Source organism: Lampetra fluviatilis, chromosome 3 (assembly GCF_964198595.1).
Source record: "Lampetra fluviatilis chromosome 3, kcLamFluv1.1, whole genome shotgun sequence".
Taxonomy (NCBI): domain Eukaryota; kingdom Metazoa; phylum Chordata; class Hyperoartia; order Petromyzontiformes; family Petromyzontidae; genus Lampetra; species Lampetra fluviatilis.
Window position 1 is genome coordinate 1,948,040 of NC_136277.1, and position 21,869 is coordinate 1,969,908.

Below are 21,869 nucleotides of genomic sequence, written 5' to 3' on the forward strand. Positions count from 1 at the left end.
ACCGACGCATCTGCTCCACAGTCCATTCGACGCCACGGTCGCAACGTTTTACTGTGCGCCACAGAAAAACTTACACGTCGTGTTCCCCCTCCCACACCACCACCACCGCCACTACTAAGTCTTTGTGATTAAAACAAAAGTCCGCCACGTCTGAGAAGCATGCAAAACATCTCGAAACGTGTCTTCTTAAAAAAAAAACACCACCAAGAATGTTCCAGTCGGGTTTCGTTTCCCGTGGGCGGTGTGCGAAGACACTCGAAGCTACGCCGAGGGCCGGAGGGTTCCTGGCAAGGTGATTTGCGACTGCGTTTCTAAGAAAAATCACATTGCCAGGGATTACCACTGGCCCTCGGATCAAACCCACCGAAGGCGACCGCCGGCAAAGCACGCCACCGCAAACGGTTGCGGGCTTTGCAAGATCTTTACAAGAATCTTTACGAGGCACTGCAAAGAGCCCATCATGTGTGCACCGTATTTTTGGACGAACCCCTTCGGGTTCAGTCCCCGGCTTTGTTGCCCGCGAGCCAGAAATCTTCACAGATTCGGAATCTTTACTTCGGACTTCAGCGTCACGGTCCTCTGTGCCGTCAGCCAGCGATATTGAACTCGCCAACGCAAAACGCGGCAGCACGCAGCGCCCACGTGGATTATTGAACGCGCGTCGTACATTTTGTTCGTAAACTCTCAACCTCATTTGTGTTTGTATACGGAAACGAGGTTGGGGGGGGGCAAATAGCCGTACCTCAGGTGGATTTCAATTGGTTGAGAAGGTCTATCGTTTGCAGGATCGCATGAGCTTACAGAAAATGCACTGAAGTGCTTTGAGACGTCACTAACAGAAGGGACGTGTGTTTGTGTGTGTGCGTGTGTGGGTTGAACTTTTTTTGCACCGTACATAGCCAACCGCGCTAATCGGACACCAGCCTTGCATCCAATTTGGAGATGTTTTTGTTGCTGTTTTAATCTGCGCAGACATTAATTTGGCATAAAATCATCTGCACGGAGGCCATGCAATGGCCAAAGGGGATCATTCAACAAGCGCACGCACGCAGTCGATTTACACGATGCCTGCTTAGCACTTGTGAGCTGGGTACTGCGGCACAAAACGACCCCGCAGAAGCTATTCCAACAAGAACGACGACCGTTTGTCAACCCACTGCCGGACCGAAAGTCCCCCGTGGATGACGCGAGTCGTGGGGGGTTTTCGCCTGGCCGTACTGCACCACGCCGGTCGGTGTGGCTTGCCGAGGGGCGCGGGGGACTCCGGGTGGGCCGGGACCGGTCCAGACGGCGCTTGCCGCCGACGTTATAGCCGGGGGCCCGCGAATCGAGAGAGCCACCGACCCGCCGTAGCAGACGGGAGATGCGGTGCAAGGGTCGCGTTCCTCGCACGGCACGATCGTGCGATCGACGACGAAACAACGCAAGTCACGGGAGAGCGACTGCGTTGGTCGTTCCGCACACGAGTTGTGAGAGTATTTAACCAAAAAAATATCACGGCAATTGCAAACGATGTGCATGTAGGCGACTACTGGCGTTACCGGCAAACACTGCTCAGTATTCGTTTAAGCATTGTTAGGACCAACAGTTGCAATAAAATGTAGACTAAAAGGTGGATCGGTAGCGCTATTTACCCTGTGTGGGTCTATGGGTCTCTGCGTGAGGCTATGGGTATCTGCGTGAGGCTATGCGCCTTAGTGAGTCCATGGATCTGCGTCTATGGGTCTCTGCGCGAGTCTACGGGTCTCTGCGTGAACTCGTGTCCATGGTGAGCGATCCCCCAAGGGCACATGGCTAGTATGCAACACTCGCCGCGTCCAGAAGCCAACAGCTGCATTCAAAACCAACTTAGATGGAATTAAGAGTTGCTATTCAATTCGAGCGAAGGCGTCCCAGTCCGGTGGAGGGCTTAGCCCACCTGTGAGCAGCGCTTTACGATAAGTGTTCACAGTGGCTAAGTTCTGCACCTGCCCGGGGATTATTACTTCTGCACCTGCTCAGGTGACACATTCCGCATCGTTGGTCACGTTCAAGTCTGTCTCCTTCAACCAGGTGAGAATTCACGAGAGCAGCGATGTCCAAGAGTGACCTGGGTCGCAAAGAACACCTGAAGCAAAAGACAAATAAAGTACATCATGGAAGCCAACAGAAATGAGAGCAGATGGAGTTTGTGTAGTTTTCCTCCTCCTCCCCCCCCTCCCTCTCCTCCTGCGTTGAAGGAGCGCAGACCGCCGTGGTTTACTGGCGGTCCCCACAGTGGGAGTGGCATGGCCACAGTCGAACTGCCGTGGCAATCGTCTGTAATTTTCCATTCACGGAGATGTGCACATCGGCCCGTCGATGTTGTTCCTATGCGGTTGATGGTCATCACGCCAGTTTCTTCGAGGAATGCCAAGGCAAAGGGGGAGGGGTGGTGCGGTGGTTTGGGTCTCGGATGAAGTAAACATCAATGGCAGCACTCGACGAAAAATAAGATGACAGATACCCACCGAGACGACAAACATTCATCGACTCTGTCTGCGGTTGGAAGCCGTGATGGACAGGTGGTAAGTGGGAAGGACATGTGGGGATGTCAAAAGCCGCTTCATCACATACTCGAGCCAGCACCTGCCGTGGCACAGGATGCCGTTCACACTCCACGTGGCTTGTGGCACAGCGAGACTTGTCCACACCTCGACGTCCACTCTCGGTAAGGGCCCATGGAGAGACGCCAACGCGAACAAGGCGTTGGACTTCCCCTCCCCGATGAATTTGCAATTTTTTTTTTTTCAAGAGTTAAAATTGCCTTTCGGCAATGTGTAAGAGCTGTTAACGTTGTCACGGGAATTGCTCGACGGAATGTTTGCTGCGATTACTGTACACGAAATAAAAAATCTCGCGAAGTGAAACGCGCGAAACGCTTGAACTCCATCGGCATTGCACTTTTTGTCCCAGCTTCCCCTTTGCTCCCGAGTTGAAAACAAAACTCAAAGCAGAACATGCACAAGGATACGGCCGCTCCCCACCCATCATTCAAACCCCACAATAAATCTTGCCTCTATTGCATTGCAGGTACAGAGCATGAACCAGACTGAATGAAATAACAAAATACGCCTCGTGTTATGCACGGTATGCTTGCTTACCCAGGAAAGCCTCACCGAGCCTCAAGACTCATTTTGAGGAGGGTCCTGTCAAGTTTTCGCCGTAGTGGGGGTGTGGGGGGGGGGGCGATGTTGCCGCGTCTAATTCCAATCGAGTAATCTGCGGGTAATTTTTCGATACCAGTTACATTGTGAGTTTGTTTTTAGCTGTGGGGAGGAGGAAACGCATGCAAAACAGGGGGAGACAAACGTTTGTTGTCCTTCCCCCGCACCTCCAATAAGCACGGTTGGCTACGTATGGTGCGAAAGAAGTTCCAACGTACACACACATACGTACGGAACAGAAAGGCGCCCGGGTCAGGAGTCAAACCCGGGAATTCCACTACGCTGCCGCCCCCGTCGCCAAAATTTCGAAATGAAAAGCGGCGGCGAGGCACTCGCCTCCGCAACTAAACGCATTGCAGACGCACCAGTCGTGGTAGCATTGGTGAAATATCCACCTAAACCAACAGGAGAAGAGGGTACGTGATATTAAAGTAAAAAGTTTTCCCCATTTACACCCATGTACATTATCGCCATTGAAAGAATAACATCATTATTGCCGCGCAGTGTGCGGAGAAAGAAAAGCAAAACAATAAACCGCCAACTTAGCTCTCGAGACTTACAGGGTTCCTTGGAAGCGTCACATGTTCTGCCATGACGGCGAAAAACATCTTGATTCATCTTTGCTGCTCACAAAGCGTTTATTCAGATTTACTCGTGGCAGCTTCAAGTCCAGCACTCGCGCACACACACACGGGGCACTACTCGCTTGGCGTACGCCGCGCGCGCGTTCTCCGAGCCAAACGAGGAGGAAACGGATTGCCAGGGATCATCAATGCACGCTCAAGAGCCGATTTTCTTTGCACGGTGAAGTGTCCAAGTAGGCAGAATAACAGCGGAGGGAAGCGATTCCTCGTGTAATATTCGCCGATGCCAAGGGAAACAACAAAGGTTTCTGCCGTTCAGACGAATAAATTAAACTGCGACCAAAAAAGAAAACTGGGAGGCCTCTCTCCGCAGTGGTTTCCTTTAGGTCGGCACAGCACGCGAGCGTTTAAACTCCGCACGCAAACTCAGCCGCACATCAACACTGGGTGTCATCCCTTAATTTAATTCACCGGTTTTGTGCGTCGTCATTCAGAGCTGCGACTGCTCGCTATCACCGCTGCCGGCGGATGAGCCTCCCACGAGGAGGGCGAACTCTCCAGGGCGTTTTGGTCTACTTCTCCACTCTCCCCTCCGCCCAGCATTGATTCGAGCAAGCCGGGCTGCTGACGAGACGTTTAAATGTCAAAAAACGCTCAAGAGCGTTGCTCGCACCGAATCGTCGGCCCCGAAATAATTCACTCCCAGGGAGGCCGTTGGGCTGATTGGGGTCGTGAAAGCAGAAACACTTTAACTGTTTTCTTATGTGGAGGGACAGCTGTGTGAAGGAGACGCACCGTCTATGTTGTCTAACGTTTGCTCATGCACAGCTGGTTTCCAAAAGCTGCGCGTGCCGAGCACGTGGGTGTACGTACGTACGTAGAACTTCTTTTTCACCGTACGCAGCCGAACGGTGCGTGCGAGCGGCTGCCAAGAGGCCCACCGTGCAACGTCGGCAAGCCGGGCTCGGACGTGGACAGCCAAATCCGAGAGCGCTCCACGGAAATGCCGCCGGCTCAGCGGCAAGTTTTCAGACGGCGGAAGTTTATTTTTCCCCAGGAAAGCCGACCGAGAGCCACGCGGCGACTTGCCTCGGCCTGGCAGACGACGTGCGTTCAAAGTCTCGCGTGCTCAGCGGCAAAAGTTAACTTAAACAATATTCTCTTAAACTTCATTTGGAGCTATCGTGACTGCAGGAATTACTCGTTGGTTCTTTCGCTGAAGTCACGTAGAAAGTAAAGTAATTAACCAAATTAATTAACCGAAAGAACCAAAGAATATTCTGATTTAAAGCTGTCGTGACTGCAGGGATTCATATTCTTGGTTCTTTCGGTAAAGTCACGTAGAAGGGAAATAATAAAATAATATAAATATAAAACAATAAAAATTCTCACGACGTTTCGACTGCAACGCAAGCAATCATCATCAGGTGTGAAATCCACAGCAAGAAAATTTGAAAAAATTTGTTTTAAAAAGTAAAAATATATTTTTTTAAAATTTCTTGCTGTGGATTTCACACCTGATGATGATTGCTTGTGTTGCAGTCGAAACGTCGTGAGAATTTTTTTAGTTTTATATTCATATTATTTTATTATTTCCCTTCTACGTGACTTTACCGAAAGAACCAAGAATAAAGAATATTCTCTTAAACTTTTCCACGATTATATCTACAGCACGTTATCCAAACGTAGTTCGAGGTGGGGGGGGGGGAGTTCCAAAAGGGCTGCCGACCCGAACATCTGTGCGTTACACAAGATCTCCCTCGTACACAAGATCTCCCTCAAGGTCAGTGAGTGCTGTGGCTGGAGTACGTACGTATGTTGAACTTCTGTTGCACCGTACGTAGCCAACCGTGCTAATCGTAGCTGAAGTGCTCAACTTGCTGTCAGAGAGTTATCAGGTTATCCCCGTGCCAGTGGGCGAACACTTCCAATCATCATCGATCATCATCCATCATCATCCGCTTGGTTGGCTGGGCCATCGAACAAAGACGGTGGCCACCGCATCGCGCGGCGCTTTCACATGCGCTTCTGCCGCTGTCTGGGACGCTCTTTCCTTCCGATGTTAGGAAGTCACCGGAGCTAGGATGCACTTTTAAATCGTCCAGATTGAAAACTCATTTTCTTAGAACTGCTTTTTGTGTTTAGTTTGTTGTCCTTCTACCACACCTCCGATTAGCTCGGTTGGCTACGTACGGTGCGAAAGAATTGCAACGTACACACATACGTACCCCACGGAGAGGCTGGATTCAGCCATGGGAGTGTAGAAGCTCCACGCGAAGGGGGAACAGAGATCGCAGAGTGGAGATGGCCAGGAAAATAAGAAGCCAGTGTGGTTCGAACACCGTGGGAGAAGCTACAGATAAAAATAAAAAACTTTTGAAGGAAATTGTGTACAAAAATCCCAGGAATTGTCAACGGACAATTTACAATGGATACCGCGAGTCTCCACAGCAAAGCCCGTGGAGCCTCCTGAACACCCACCGCCACAATCACACGACATTTGCCCTCGGAGGGTTGTCTTTCTCCCATTTTAATTAATCAACGTGAACAATTCTCGTACATTAACCGCATAGAAATCCTCAACCCAGTGTTCATCAATGGACTGGAGATGAACACTATTGCAAGAGGTATCGTCTTCTCCACGTGGCTGACGTTGACATGCAGCAGCGGATCTAAGTCTTTAAACAGATACGCTGACACGGATGTGTTGGACAAGCGTGACAAGCGTAGCACACGCGTGCCGTGTCTTCCTCATTGGACGTGCCATGTGTTCCCACGCACAAAACCCTGTTATTAGGTTAAGACGCATCGCCCGGACCGTATTACCACATTTCTTTACATATTCTACCCACAGGACGAGTCCGAAAGCGGTTTTCAATTTACCAATTGCTCGAGAACGACGGCACGTGGTGTTCTTGCACAGGACGCTGAATGAGAAGATGTCACGCAACAAGCTTGTTTGTGAGCGAGCAACAAACATTTCTAGACGAGACGATCAAAAATTAAAACATTTCTGGTGATTGCAGCGGTGCACAGGCACAGTGACAACACCGTGGACTTAAAAAAGATAACATGAATATATAATGGGGGACGTTTCGGGTAATGTCCCTTCGCCACGGCACCCGCCCGCACACATGGCATGAAGGAAGAGCCTTTGCTCAAAACGTCGCCCAGAATGTTCAGAATATTTACTTGCAGGAGGAATCCGATGAGCTATTAAGCTCTTTGTTTACAAGATGTCCAGTTGGGGCACGGGGTAAGAACCTTACAACAAACAATACCAAAACATTATAGGCGTGCAAAGTACAAGACAAACACATCGCCCAAACACAAACAAATAAAACGAAACCATCTCCATTCAGACAAAGCCCACTGAGGCATTAAGTTGTTTTTCAAAAACGACCTGGCCACAAATGATAGCTCGACAAATTGGCTTGTCGTTTGGACATTCATCATAGAAAAATTCTCTCAATAGTCTAAACGCATGTTTCTATCGGCCACACAGTGTTATTGGCGAATGTGTTGAGTTCATTTTGCTGTTGCGATTTCTCCGCTGGGATAAAAAACGAACCAGCCCCTCAAGGAGGTTACCCACGGCGCTCAGGGTGTTGCATTCAGCTGGACAACATTTGGCCACGTAAAACGTTTCTGCGCTTAAAAACTAAAACACATTTTCTGCCCTGCCAACCGACACCGGCAAAGAAACACGATTAGCATTTAGAATTAAAAGCACTTGCGGAAATGAAAAAATAACATGCGTTTTTTTAAAGGGGGGGGGGAGGGTGAAAAAATTCCACGAGTAATAAATATTGTGCAGACAACAATAATCGCCGGTGCTCGCAGCAGCGTTGAGAGCCCCGAGCTCCGAGTTGCCAAGCGCATTCCCCGCGGAGCGAGCCCGGCTGCTTGTCTGCAAAGTCTGAGTGCTAAACGCAGCCGCCGCCGCCACCGCCGCCACCGCCACCGCCGCATAATGGAAACCATTCGACCGGCTTTCGTGCAGTCTACCGTGCCGTTGCAACGAAAACGGGGGTTTTATTTTCCTGTTTTTGCTGGAGAACCGCTGGATGCTTTCCACGCCTAGAGCTGCGCGCCTTGCGGCAGGAAGGAACAGCGTGGGATCTTGCCAGAATGTTAAATAACGCGAGAAAATAAAAGTGAAAAGCAAACAGTTCCCACTCGCTCGCACGCGCGTGCACGCACACGTACTCGGGGGGGGGGGGGGGGGGCCTTGGCCAACGAACACTAAAGGTGGCCCCTTCTCATGGTGCGTACACAAAACTGAAATCCACCGAAGGATTTATGCGGCCAATGTTGGGACTTTGATGATTGGCAACCGATATTTCCGAGGACGTTACGAGTCAAGAGTCAAAGTGATTTCCTGCTCAAACGACTATTGGAACAGTGCTCATTTCCAACATCCCTCCATTGGTTGATAAAATAGGTACCACTTTGTGGATTGTCTCCAGTGGTTGGAGAGACTCACCAACACCATAGGGATGCATATATTCTACCTCTGGCTCCGCAGGGCTGTGAACGGGATATGAACACCAACGCCTAGACGCTCACTTGAGCAGGAAACTTTGAATTTGACATCTCCTGTTTACAGCTGTGAACGAGCGCTTGCAAATCCCGCACATCTACGGCGGCAAGTCTCTTCAAACGCCGTGAGACTTCCCGCAAAAAGCCCTTCTCGTTTTTATCAACCCCGTAGGGAGTTAACCCTCCGACCAGGATCATTTGAACTCGCTCACCTCTTCCCATTCCGACTTTTCGCGCCCCCCCCCTAACCGTCGAGCCGCCGAGCCGGTTGGTCACCTATATTTACGGACACATCGTAACCGATGTCGATCAGGCCTCTGGTTGGACTGTGCTTATTTGTTATTTATAACCCACATATTGTGGGTTAAACATCACAACCCCACCCCAACACCCACTGGTGTTGTTTTTTTTTGTATCTGTGCACCGCGGATCTGTCGGAGAGCATCCCTCAGGTCTATCTAAAGGGCGTGACATCACCTTCATTATTAATATTTTTTAAACCCCACTTTCCACGAACACTTTTATACTCATCAGCGGGCGGCTTGACACTCGGCTTTCATGTCGTCCCACCCAGGGATCGAACAGCTCACCGGGCAAGCGGCGATGACATTAAAGCCCCCCCCCCTCCTCCACCCCCCCACGGGGGGATTAAATAGGCGGTAGCTTTACCCGCACAGGATAGGCACTCTGATGGTGTCACGCACACATCTCGGGAACTGTTGCTTTTATTTCAGCAGGTGTAAGAACTCAAGAGACTAACGAAAGAGTCCCATCTGACAAGAGTGACCTGGGGTCACCGAAATTACTAAACAAATAAATAGAAGGGGGGGGGGGACCGACCACGCCTTCACACACGAGAGATCAAAAGCAATGCGCAAACACAAATGAACGTGAAATCGAAGTTAAATATTAAATTGTGGTTATGTTTGGCGGCGTTTACACTCAAAACAAACTCACACATTTTACATGATTAAAGAAAGGAGAAAATGTAAGAATGTAAACTATTACTTTTCAAAGATCGGCTTATGACAGCCTATTCGTGTCGATATTTTCAGGCTGTTATTCCTGCTTTAGATGTATCTGCATGAGCTTGGCTGTAAGTCATTGTGGTCTAAATAATAATATTAATAAAAAATATGAAATGTCATCTACTGTTCTCTCAGCATTATATAAGTACAGTGCCGAGATTAATTAATTAACATCCCATATACAGCATTTTCTGGATAACGAGGGCCAATTTAAATCAAGACATCCTAATTAACCTTCAAGAAATATGAACATTATCTTGTAGTGAAACTGCGTTAGCAGTGATGCACAAAAAACAAAGCAATCAACACATTCGTCAATAACACTGTGGCCTTCATAATAAAAAGCATTGACTGGACGACGTTTCGGGCGATGGCCCTTCTTCACAGCACATGGAGGGGCCTGAGAGGTAGAGAGAGGCCGGAGAGACAGTGTTTTGGTAAACAAAAAAAACCCTCAATATTTCAAGAGCCGCGCGATGCATGTGGCGAACGAGACGACGGCGGTGGTCCTCAATAAATAACGGCCACGAAGCAGTTCCTTAAAGCGCCGCATGCGGCTTCGTAGCCGCAGGTTGGCGACCCCTGGTCTAGGTGATGTCTACCCTCTGGTTTACGTGCTGCTTCTACTTTTTGACGATCAGATTTCACTTCATTGAGTGCTCACATTATGAAACAAATAAGCACAAATATAAATAACAAAACATCCTTCGCGAGAACGAGTATGGCAACTCTTGAAGCACAGTGTTCGAGCATTGCGCGGAATTCCTGCCGCACAAGGGACCTCCGGGAGCTGGCTACCAGAAGGCCGTTTTGCAGCGCGCGCGACCACGTAAAGCCGATGATGCGATTACCTGCGCAGGCCCCCTGCCAGATCGAAGCGGCACCACTTTGGGTCGGCCGTCGACCGAGGCCACACGGGCATCAGGCGGGGGGGGGGGGGGCCCGATAGCACCCGCGCCTTATGCCACGTGAAATTAAATACCCACTCACTGCTAACTGCGCAATAAATTCGCAGTAACGCCCGTTGCACAAATTGGGGGGGGGGAATTAAACGCGTGGGGCAGCATATATCACCGGGCGATGTCAACGGGCCGGGCCAATGTGCCGGGTCGCTCTTCGTTAAGGGGGAGGGGGGGTTCAGAACTCGGTTTATATAACGGCTACTCCCCGTCGACCAGAGCGTGGCCTTTCCTGCATAAACAACGCGGGCCTGGATTATTCAACTCCTCGAGCCGACGAGTAAATTATCCGACGGTGCCAAGGCTGTGATTAAGAGGGTGGGTTTAAAGATCTCGATGGTAGCAAGAAAACCACCTCCCCACCACGGAGATAAGATCGTCAATCTGGAAGTACTTGTGCGGTCTAACTTAATTGTGTGCAACACCACCACGGGCCACCAATTAAACTTACCGCAAATATGCTCCTAAAACAAATGTTGCAAACAGTTCCTGTTGGCGTGCTTTCTTGTTTTGAAAGCACACAAAAACAAACGTCTAGTCTGGGGCGCGGGATAAGCATGAAAATACAGGCACGTCATTTTACATTCAGCTTTTATAATAAGGCGATAATTGCGATGCGTGTAGCCGGAGCATGGCCCTGCCCGTCCCTCGTTCTTCACGAGTCAACGGGCAGAAGTAACCCCAAAGCTACTTTGGTCCAGAGGGCTGAAAAACGCATCAACACTCTTTTGGCCCCGACTACATCTGCTAAATTTAACCAGTGCGAGAATGCAGCCCTTTCGGTTGACGTCCTGCACCCAGTTAACACACTAGTTTTTCCTCTTCACAATGATGAAAGTTCAAGTCTCATCACGGTAAAGTGTGGACGATGGCGATGCTTTAGAATCGTATGATAGCGTTTGAGAAAGCCCGCCCAGTGACCGGCACGCCTGAACATTGCCACTCATCGATAATAACCTAAACCAGGGGTCGGCAACCTACGGCTCCGGAGCCGCATGCGGCTCTTTACGGGCTGCTTCTTGACGATATGTACGTATGTACAGTATGTACTCAGATGCATTGCGGCTCTTGAAATACTGAATTTTGTACCGAATTGGAAAGAAATGGCTCTTCTTGTTATTTTGGTTGCCGACCCCTGACCTAAACCAACAGCGGCCTCTGCGTATGGAAACCATCCTCGTCGTTGCTCGTGTGAGCTGGATGCCAACCTGGAACAACAGTTGGCGCTTTCCCGATCCCGCCCCGTTCGTTTCTGAGCGGACTAATCCTATCATTGTGAACACTGCTTCGTCTTCCGTCCACGGGGGAAAAGTTTTCAAACCGTGGGCTGTTGTAGAAATGCCAGTGCCTCCAAACTTATATTTGTATGTCCCCCCCCCCACCCCTCACGTTAACTTGCAAGTGAGTGTAATCAACTTCACATCATTAGCCTGGCTCCCACAGCTACGGGTTTTCCCCCAGCAGGTTGCCTCCACCTCAGAAAACACTCTTTTCTTTGTTCGACTTTGGGTTTAAAAAAAAAAACTTCGTAAAAGCTCAACGGCAATTTGTTGCCTGCGCCCAGATTAAAATAATTAAAATAATTAATGGCCGTTATTAAAAAGTATGGAGAGGAGTAACAATTGGCGCTAGCCCACCAGTATACAGTGTTCCAAGAAGCAGCAATACAACGGGAGCTGCTTTTTGGATCGGGAGGGGGGGGGATGTTCTCTAAAATTACCTGCAAACACTCAGCCATGAAAACATAGCCCCAAGCCAGGGTTACACAGGCAAGCCGCCTCCGTGCTGTGATTGTGTACCCAGCCATTCGCAAGCCTGCACACACCGCCGCGGAAGCCCTCTCGTCCTTGCAAATAGTCTGAAAAAACATTGCAAGAGAGAACTTCAAGCCGGCTGGAAAAATGCTGCAATAATTGCAACAAGTCTTGCGTACCTCCTGGAGTATTCGTAGCACAGATGATTTGCCGCGGAGGTGGTTTGTGTAATTGGAGATTAAGTGGAGGAGATGCTCGTGTACATTTCTGAAGATGAACATAAACACCAACACTAATGTACAGAATTAGAATATTTACAGTGGAGGAATCCAATGATCTATAAAGTTCTTTATCACAGATGTCCAGTCGGGGCGGGTAAGAACGTCACAACAACAAACAGTACAAAAACATGATAGAGTGCCAAGTACAAAGGTAAACAAATCACCCAAACACAAATTTCACTAAACCATCCCCATCCTACCAGGCAAAGCCCACCGAGGTATGAACTGATTTTTCAGAAGCAACCTGGCCACAAATGATAGCTCAATAAAGTGGCCCATCATTGGGACATTTACAGCACCAAAATAATCTAAATACAATTTATTTTTATAAATGTGGCAGGAAAAACCGGAGGACCTAGAGAAAAAAAATCCATGCGACCATGGGGAGAGAGAGAGAGACACGCAAACCCATAGGCACATTCTTGACCATCATTCTTTCAAGATTATTGTCAACTGAGATGATGTGAATGTTGGACACGGGTAGGAAAAAATTCCACGCACGAAAGTTGTTTGATTGTCAGCTATTTTCTGTTGTCGTTCAAGAACAAAACTAATTTGGAGTTGGATGGCACTGTGCGGGTAGTCTACATCACTCTGCGGAGGTAGCCACGTGCAGGATAATGAGTACCTGTGGAAAGGTAGCAAAGTAAGCAGATTTATTACTCGAGTGTCGCCCTGTGCTTGGGTTTCTCTGGGTGTTCCGGTTTCCACCCTCAAGGCAAAAAGACACGCACGCATGCACACACACGACGAGACGTTGCTGAAAAACATGCCGAGCGGGACGGTCCAAAAAAATATTATTAATGAAATTTCAGCGAGGCTTTTCTGATATAAATACACCCCACTATTAAGCAACATCCGTGTAAATAAATAAAGCTGATATACATGTTTCTAATAGGCTTAGCAGCTTACATTTCCCCTTGCTATAGTTAGTGCAAGATCGGAAGGTCCTGGGCATGTCGGGTTAATTATTACAAACATTACACGGAGCTACAAAAAGGCAGATGCAGCCCACCGCCTTGGCCTCTGCACGCCACAAACTCCCCCGGGGGAAAAACACGTCGACGATGATGGTGGTGAACGAAAGAAAAAAACCACACAAACCCGCCCCAACAACGCATTAATAAAAAAAATATTGCTTAACTGCAATTTTACAAACCGGGAGAACCCACCACATGCCTCCCTGCGAATAAACACGCAGGGGACACGGACGGCGGCGTCGACGGTGGCGGCGGTGCGGGGCGGATAAGAGGCGAGGTGGCGGCGCTTGAGGGGGGGGAGAGGCGATGAGGGGGCAGAGGGCGCGCGTTGGGGGGTTGGGGGGGGGCTTGACAGCTCTGCCGTTATTAAATTGCCCGCGCCGACCACCGAACAATTTCCACCGAAACTTAATCCGTCCGTGCCGAAGCCTTTGTGAAAATAAGCCCTTCTCCACTTATGGCGACTGTTCTTTTGCAAAGCTCCTAAATGAAAATGGCAAAGGGATGGTTTTTCATTTTTACAGACGATCATTTAATGCAGCAGCAGCAGCACTCGAGTATGAATTATATGTATTAACAACTTGAGACGACTACAACTCTGTCTATGCTCCCAAGTGGCTGCATCTTGTTCCAGGCTGCCCTCCCTCCCTCCCTCTGTCACCCAAGACACTGTCAAGTCCCTGCTTGTTATCCTTCCATTACATCTTTGCTCTTCCTCTGCTTCCTCTAATCTCCACTTTAAACCTCTGCGTATGATGTCGCCCCCCCCTCCACCACACCTCACTCCACACGGCCGCACTGCCTCTGTCTTGCTTCCCCAGCATTGTCGGTGATAATCGGTGACCCCCCCCCCCCCGGGTCGTCTCCTGACGCGGTCACTTCTCTTGTCGTCTCTCGGCATCACTCCGGCGATCCATTGCAGCCTGAGAATTTCTACTTGATCACGCGCTGTCTCTCCCCCCCCACTTCCTTACATCGTCCAGCTCTCTGCTCCCCATAACGTACCATCACTGGTCTGATGCGGTTGTGTGCGTATCTTTGCCTTGGTTTGCGGCTTCGAATTGGCATTGGTATACTTTAATTCATGAAGGCCACACCTTAAAATTCCTCTGTTGAACGACAGCTGAGTGAAAACCGCTGAAAGCATTTGAATTGCGATTTTTTTCTCATTGGAAAAACTCAATGAGTAAGATGCTCCACTGAATGTACAATAACATGCCAAGTGACTCACGGTCGATTTTGTCTAACATTGTCCATGCATAGTAGGCTCTGCGGACTGCTTTGTGTTTGTTGCATTACCTTCTAACAAAGGTACTGGCACTTGAACAAATTTCCAATATTATTACTTCTCTGAGTCATCCGCGAGCACCGCCCTTGTGGTAGGCAGCACAACGAGGCCTGGACGAGCTGGGTTTTATTTGGAGCCACGCGATGAATCAACCCCCCACCCCCTGGTCCCCCCACCATCGCCTGCCTAATCGGAATCGCGGCATTAAAAAATAAAAGCGCGAATGTGCCCGCGTGAGACCACAAGGAGCCACACCCTACGCCGGGAGCACATGCCACGGTCCTTCCCCCGGCCCCGGTATTATTGCTGTGAGTCACTTTGCCACGTGACCGCGCCCCTGCTCGCAACGCCCGATTATATAGACGGGTGAGTCACGGGGACCGGAATGCAGCGGGGGTGGGGGGGGGATGGACAAGCCCGGCCATTCATTCCATCAACTTGCTGGAGGCGACCGTGGACTTGCCGGTGGCTGGGGCGCGTCAGGGACGGGAAAGCCTCGGTACGGATTACCCGCCGAGGAGGAGCCCGGCGGTGACTCACTGCGAGGCGCACGGGTCCGGGTTGCCTGCACGGGGGGTCCGGGTGTGCTTGAACGGGTCCGGGTTGCCTGCACGGGGGGTCCGGGTGTGCTTGAACGGGTCCGGGTTGCCTGCACGGGGGGTCCGGGTGTGCTTGAACGGGTCCGGGTTGCCTGCACGGGGGGTCCGGGTGTGCTTGAACGGGTCCGGGTTGCCTGCACGGGGGGTCCGGGTGTGCTTGAACGGGTCCGGGTTGCCTGCACGGGGGGTCCGGGTGTGCTTGAACGGGTCCGGGTTGCCTGCACGGGGGGTCCGGGTGTGCTTGAACGGGTCCGGGTTGCCTGCACGGGGGGTCCGGGTGTGCTTGAACGGGTCCGGGTGTGCCTGGACGGGCCCCTTTCACGTCCGGTGAGAAGAGGCAGCAACGCGCCTCCTCGATCGGCTTCCCGACAACCATTTTGTAGAGGTTGCTCCGTTGCTTCGAGAGCCGCGTTGTGGTTACCAGGACTGCCCCTACTCAGCCACGGATTTAAATTAATGCTCCCATTCACAATCGCTGCGTTTCTTTCCGCTAAACAGTCGGCATCATATTTTTATTACAATTAAACTATTAACATCAGTCGTTTTTTTTTTATTCCACTCATGTTACAGTATTACTTCATGCAACATTCTTAACTTTTATGGCATTGCATTAAACAAGGTCGACTCGCTTGGAAAAACAAACTTGGCATCTATGCATTTTGCAAATAAATATATAATGTCTGTTAACCATTCAACAATAATTGCACTTCATCGCACAGTGTATACAAAGATACACATTACATCTGTCGTTGACTTTCTGCCAAAATATATTTGTTTAAAGGGGGAGAGAGGACCGAATTGGCTTTTCTGGGTGGTCAGTACCACGCCCAGTCACCTGTTTCCCCAGCTGCTGATGTGTGATACACACCGCAGAAAGTACATGTTCAAGGCCGAGTCGACCTAGGGGAGGCCCAGGAGTGGTCTGGATATTTGTCTCCGATGTGGGCTCGGGCAGCCAGGTTCGCAGTGCAGTGTGCCACCCCGCACCCCCCATAGGAGCGCACACATGTATCACACATGACAACTTAATTTGCAATTTACAACATCCCACCCACCAAAGATCAAACGTAGGGGATGCATTTACATTTTTTTAAATTACACTGCACCAAAATAATTTGGGAGATGGACATCGGACGTTGGCACGCAGATTGTACAAATTATAACGACTTATTTACCCTAAGACTAATTTTTCAGCAGGGTCCTATGTTGGGATGTTTTTCCAACACCGTGTATATTGTATGCTTTAAGCTACAGAAAAATAAACTACAGGACCCCGGAGGAAATCCATGCTGAACAGGGGAAGATCATACAAACCCCCACACACAAACTCCACGCGAAAAGGTTCCCGTGCCGGGAATCAAACTCAGGTCGATCTTGCTGTGAGGCGCAAGTGATACACCACCGTAAGAGCTTATCACAAGAATCCACAAGTCGGTGACGGGAAGTCAAGCGGACGTACTGTGCTTGAGAGAGGAGGGCCCCCCCCCCCCGGGCTATCGGGGGGCACCAAGACCCTCGTTGCCTCGCCACCCGCTCAGGACCCGTCTCACGGTGGCGGCCCGGACGCTGGCGGGCTCCCCCGGTTGCGCGCGGGCACGCTCCACCCAGGCTGCGGCAGCTGCCAGCGCGTCCGCCAGCTCGCACGGGCAGCGCATCTGGAGAGGCGTCGACACGGCCCATGATGTAACGCGACTCGATCACAGTTACGCAAGCGAGGGCAACTTCAAATCGTTGGTCAAAGTGGTGGGGATTCCACATTCCTACAGCAGGGGCGAGTTTCTCTGCAGAGCAATCGCTGTTTTATTATTCATAAAGTGGTACTTGTTTTAACGACCCCTAACGGATGATGGGCTGAGTCAACAGTCCCTCCAACAAATATTTCAACTCGCAACCTTCCCATTGCTAAAGCCGAGCCGTGTTGCCGCGTGCAATCACAATCGAGGAGGTTGCAGGTCGTAATTCAGCATTCGGATGTTTTGGCCAATGACATTGTACGTTCTCTATTAGCAATGGGAGAAAACCAGAGCACCCGGAGGAAACCCACGGTGAACAGGGGCGAGAGCAGTCAAACTCCCAGGTCGAACCCAAGGCGCGGCGGGTCTTGCCACAGTGCCAACGTGCCGCCCATATTAATATCCTGCTGTCATTAAAAAAAGGCTGTGCATGGTAAACCCCTAATTTAGCTGGAAATTTCCCTTTGTTGGGCACAACCGTGCAAATCCTTAACACAACAAACACATGAGTTGGAACCTTAATAGGGTAAATAAGGTATTAAGATATCATGTCATTTAATAGGGCTCGAATTACACCAGAAACGAGACACGCAGTTGTTCAGCTGTGAAATCTTCCGGGCTGGCTCAGAACGTTTTGTACTCGTACACCATTTTCACTCTTCAAAGCCGTTACCTAATTATTGCTTTTTCACTTTCTGTAAATTATAAGCAAATGCAGGAGGAGGGAAATGGTGACGCAATGGTTAGCACCAGAGGTGGGACAAAGTCATTGTTATGCAAGTCCAAGTCGAGTCGCAAGTCATCAAATTCATGACTCGAGTCTGACTCGAGTCCAAGTCACATGACTCGAGTCCACATCTCAGAGGTGGGACAAAGTCATTGTTATGCAAGTCCAAGTCGAGTCGCAAGTCATCAAATTCATGACTCGAGTCTGACTCGAGTCCAAGTCACATGACTCGAGTCCACACCTCTGGTTAGCACACTGTGCTGCTCTGCATCTTCTCATTTGACTTCAATTCCCGGCCGCGGATAACATCAGTGGCGATTGATATCAGAAGCCGGTCTTGGTGCCCCCCCCCCCCCACCGCACCCGATACAAACCCACCGGTAAAGGTGTGGTGAAGTGCGGGAACACAACCCCAATGGCAGGCGCAGCATGGGGAACCGCTCGATTCAGCAGCGGATTAACGAAGGAGCCCGGATCGTTCAACTCGTGAAGATGCACGCAGCGAGCAGTGCGTGGCGAAAGCGCGACAGAAGAAACGCTCAGCGCCCCACGCGACCCGGAAACCCACACTCGGAATTAAACAACTTATTACAGTACGGTACTTTATTTTCCCAAAAGCACGAGTGTGTAAAGCATCGATATGTGTTTTTTTATTTTATGCCGAGTACATAAATAACGGTGCTTGGAATGTTTTAGAGCACCATAGTTTTCAAATCCTTGGTCACGAGTCAAAGGCTCAGCCCTGCAATTGCTTGCTCACTCCACCGCTGTTGTGTTTTGGCCTACTCTTTCGCATCGCCCATACATCCTGGAAGAGGTGGGAGTATCGACACGTCACCTTTAGCGCTACCTCTTGTTTACACACTGCCATATAAAAAAAATTATACTTTTGTTTTCACAAAACGCAAACTGCAGTTGAAAAAACATTGTGAACATCACCGAAACTCTTCCCGCGACATTCAGGTCGATCCAAACAAAAGCTTCTGGACACCATTAAAGACGGTGCATCTCCGATGAAAGCTAACATTCAGAAATGTGAGGTTTCAACAAAAAATCTCACTTGGAATGTGAGGCACTGGCAGCAACATAAGGCTCTGTGGCCAATGCAGTCAGCTCCAATTCCTTCCATTCATTGGGTACCTCCTGCAGTCCAAACTCACTTGGTAGAAACCCATCAGTTTGTGTGAAGGGACATGATAGCAAACTGTCAAAAAAAACCCCTATTTTCTTTAACGAGCAGTGAGTTGTTACGTCAGCTGGGACACACACACACACGCGGGGTTCTTACTTGCTTCAAAACCTCTTCCGAAATCCCTTGGCCACTTTCCGCGAAGATGAGAAAGTATACGGCGAGTTGATTGGCGACGTCTGTCACACGGGTGTGAACAGACGACAGGATGGCCGTGACGTCACTGGGATGCAGCCCGTCCACATCAAGAAGGTCCCGAAGACAAACGCACGTCCCCTTCAGAGACGCCTGTCAAAAAGAGCACGCAGGCGTACGGCAACACGCTTTGAATTAATACATTCTGTTACGGGGGGGGCGGGAGAGAATGGAAATATCACATTACGGGGCTTGAAGGGAATATTGCACGAGGGCTCCGACATTTCACATCACTGTTCATTTAAGTCGGCCTTTATTAGCCGGAAACTATCTGTGCTAGGCAGCCTTCGGCACATGATACAATAACACAAGTAGTAAGGAAATCATTGACCTGATATTCAGCCAAAATGCAATTACATAAATGTTATCTAAATAAATAACAGACGTTTTAAAAAAAACTTTTCTGGACTGGACTTCAATAATATTTTGTGCGCAGTTCCAGCTGTTTCCCACAGTAACTGAACACAGGCCTGTAACGTGATATACTCCAAGGGAAAAAAAAACCTTGAGGCCAAAGACTGCTTAGCACGTTTGCATTCAAAAGGACACTGAATCTACCCAGGGGGCCTGTTTTAAAAGTACACGGGCGCGTTTCTGATTTCTCGAAACAGACGCCGATAGGTAGCACACATCCATAGCCGCGTTTTCCCCAAGCCAAGAGGCCGAATTTAAACTCTTTTTCAGATGCACGCTGTAATCTTTATTTGAAATAAACACGTTGAGACAAACGAAAGATCACTGCTTCTTTGGCAAAGGCGGAGACGTGGGTGATGCATCGAGACTTCAGTTGGCCTTGGGAGCACAAACGTCAAACTTCTGCGTGGGCCAGAGCACTGGGAAAGGCTGCCCTCCCAGGCCTGCAGTCTACATTTCTTGAAGGCAGGTTAGCAGCTGCGGCCGGTGATAATGTGATACATCCGCTGAAAGCACAACACACGGCTGGAGGATTCCGTTAGCACCAGCTGCTGCGTGCAAAGTGTATGACTGCCCGAAGCTAGTCTCTTCTTTCCATTTAAATGAACAGCTTAATTATTTATGACAAGTGTGTTCCATAATTTTTTTTTTCTTTCTTCTAACGAGTGTCAAATTTTGTCGAAATAAAATCCGAGAAAAAAATTACAGCTCCCTCCGTCGGCGATGGCTCCCGCTGAACACAAATCCTCGCGGCGTCATGGCCATTTCAAAGTAGATGCTCGTGGCGACCTCTCTCTCGGCGGCGACCCACGCAGCGTTAATGCTGCTCCATAACCACAACACGCCTCGCCCGGTGGAACCGCCTCCCGTCGCGGTGACGTGGCCCAGCGGCAGCGCCGCGTTTGCCGCTCGTTGCAGACCTTTACGGTTCTAGTCACAGCAGCCGCCACCATTCTGACTGCGGGCGTAGCAACTGCGGCGACGTGCGCCGTCCGCTCCACGGCGGACACGTTCAAGATGCCCTGACGTCATTTCGCAAGAGTGGGCCATTGTGTGCCAGCGACTGGGAGAGGGTAAGCAGCTTGGAGGTTGTGATGAGTGAGACACGTGTGCAAGGTGGAGGAGAGCAGGTTACCGAGTGGCACCCGACGGTCTGTGACCATGTGACCAACGGGAAGAGACACCGAAAGCCAGACGGTGGTGGTGATGATGGCGATGAGACTGCAACAGTGGTCCTTGCAAATTGAGTGTCGAATGTGCCACATTCTTAAAACACACAGCAGAATACTCATTTGAGACTCATACATAGGAATCATCGCCCTCTACTGGCAAACTTACACCCCAGGTCACTCTTGCAAATGAGACTCATCGTGATCGATTGAGTTCTCACCTGGTTAAACAAAATATAAGCTAATATCTCTGCGCCCTTTGGCTAAACATTTCCCCCCATTGAGAGCGATCATTTAAACATTAATTTTTCATTTCTTGAGCCATAGAGAGAACACACCATCTGCTATATACGGTCACAACTACACTTTTCAATGTTTGCCAGTAAAGCTTCTTAGCCGCAATGGAGCCACTTAAAAAATCACCGACGGCTACACGGCTGGAAACGTGGCAAACGCGGCTCAACACAACAACCACGGATGTCACAAAGCACATCTATGCTGCCCAGCTCTTCGCTGGTGCAGAAAAACATCCGTCGACTTGAATGTGTTTAAACCGCATTCGAATGGGAGTCGGCAGGTCACATGTCAACGGGCGGAAGTGGGGCGACTGTTGACGACACTGCCCTGTGCGACGGTGGTAAAACATTGACCAAAGACAGCATCTCTGGGTTTGTCAGCAGCTACGTACAGAGGAGGACCTCACCAGGGCTACAGACCGGGTAACATCATCAAGCGTCTAATGTTGGATGAGCATATGGCTGTGGTGGCAGGACATGAGAAGAAGACTATTTGTCTGGGGTACAAAGTGGAACCTGCCGTACAGAGCGAGGAGCAAACGTCCGTGACAGCGGTGTACCTGGGCGTCCAATCGCTGCTGCTCAGCGAGCCAGGGCCAGTGGTAGAATCCGAGGAAGCTCAAGAGGGTGTCCAATTCGCCAGGGCTGGCCGCGAGGGTCTCCTGCAGCGCCACGTCGGCCCAGTCGCCACACTGCACCAACAGCGTCCACAGCTCGTGCCGCTCGGCCCTGTGACGAACGACGGGGGTGACACGATGGTCGCTCCCGCTGGGGATGGCCGCTTCCCTCCTTTGCGGCTATGTTGAGTTACTTTCACGGAAAAAAAACGACGAATATAATAGAGCAATGGAAATCATTCGGCAGCACGGCGCGATGCTGCATTTAAACTATGCCGAATGGGTAACAGAAATGATCGTGAGAAGTGCCAGCAGCTATGGGAGGCCTT

General features: G+C 50.0%; 1 protein-coding gene across 4 annotated transcripts in view; it reads right to left on the reverse strand.

Moving 5' to 3' along the window:
- FANCC (FA complementation group C) overlaps positions 1-21,869 on the reverse strand; it is a 70,994-nt gene that overhangs the window by 20,443 nt on the left and 28,682 nt on the right. For 3 of the 4 annotated variants that reach the window (XM_078881441.1, XM_078881433.1, XM_078881419.1), the window contains exons 13-15: positions 21,484-21,652; positions 18,949-19,137; positions 15,142-16,855 (exon numbers count right to left, since the gene is read on the reverse strand). In XM_078881441.1, coding sequence (XP_078737567.1) covers positions 16,694-16,855; positions 18,949-19,137; positions 21,484-21,652 — 520 coding nt within the window. In that variant the 3' untranslated portion in view covers positions 15,142-16,693. The remainder of the gene's footprint in view (positions 1-15,141; positions 16,856-18,948; positions 19,138-21,483; positions 21,653-21,869) is intronic. The other variant, XM_078881426.1, reaches the window with a different exon arrangement.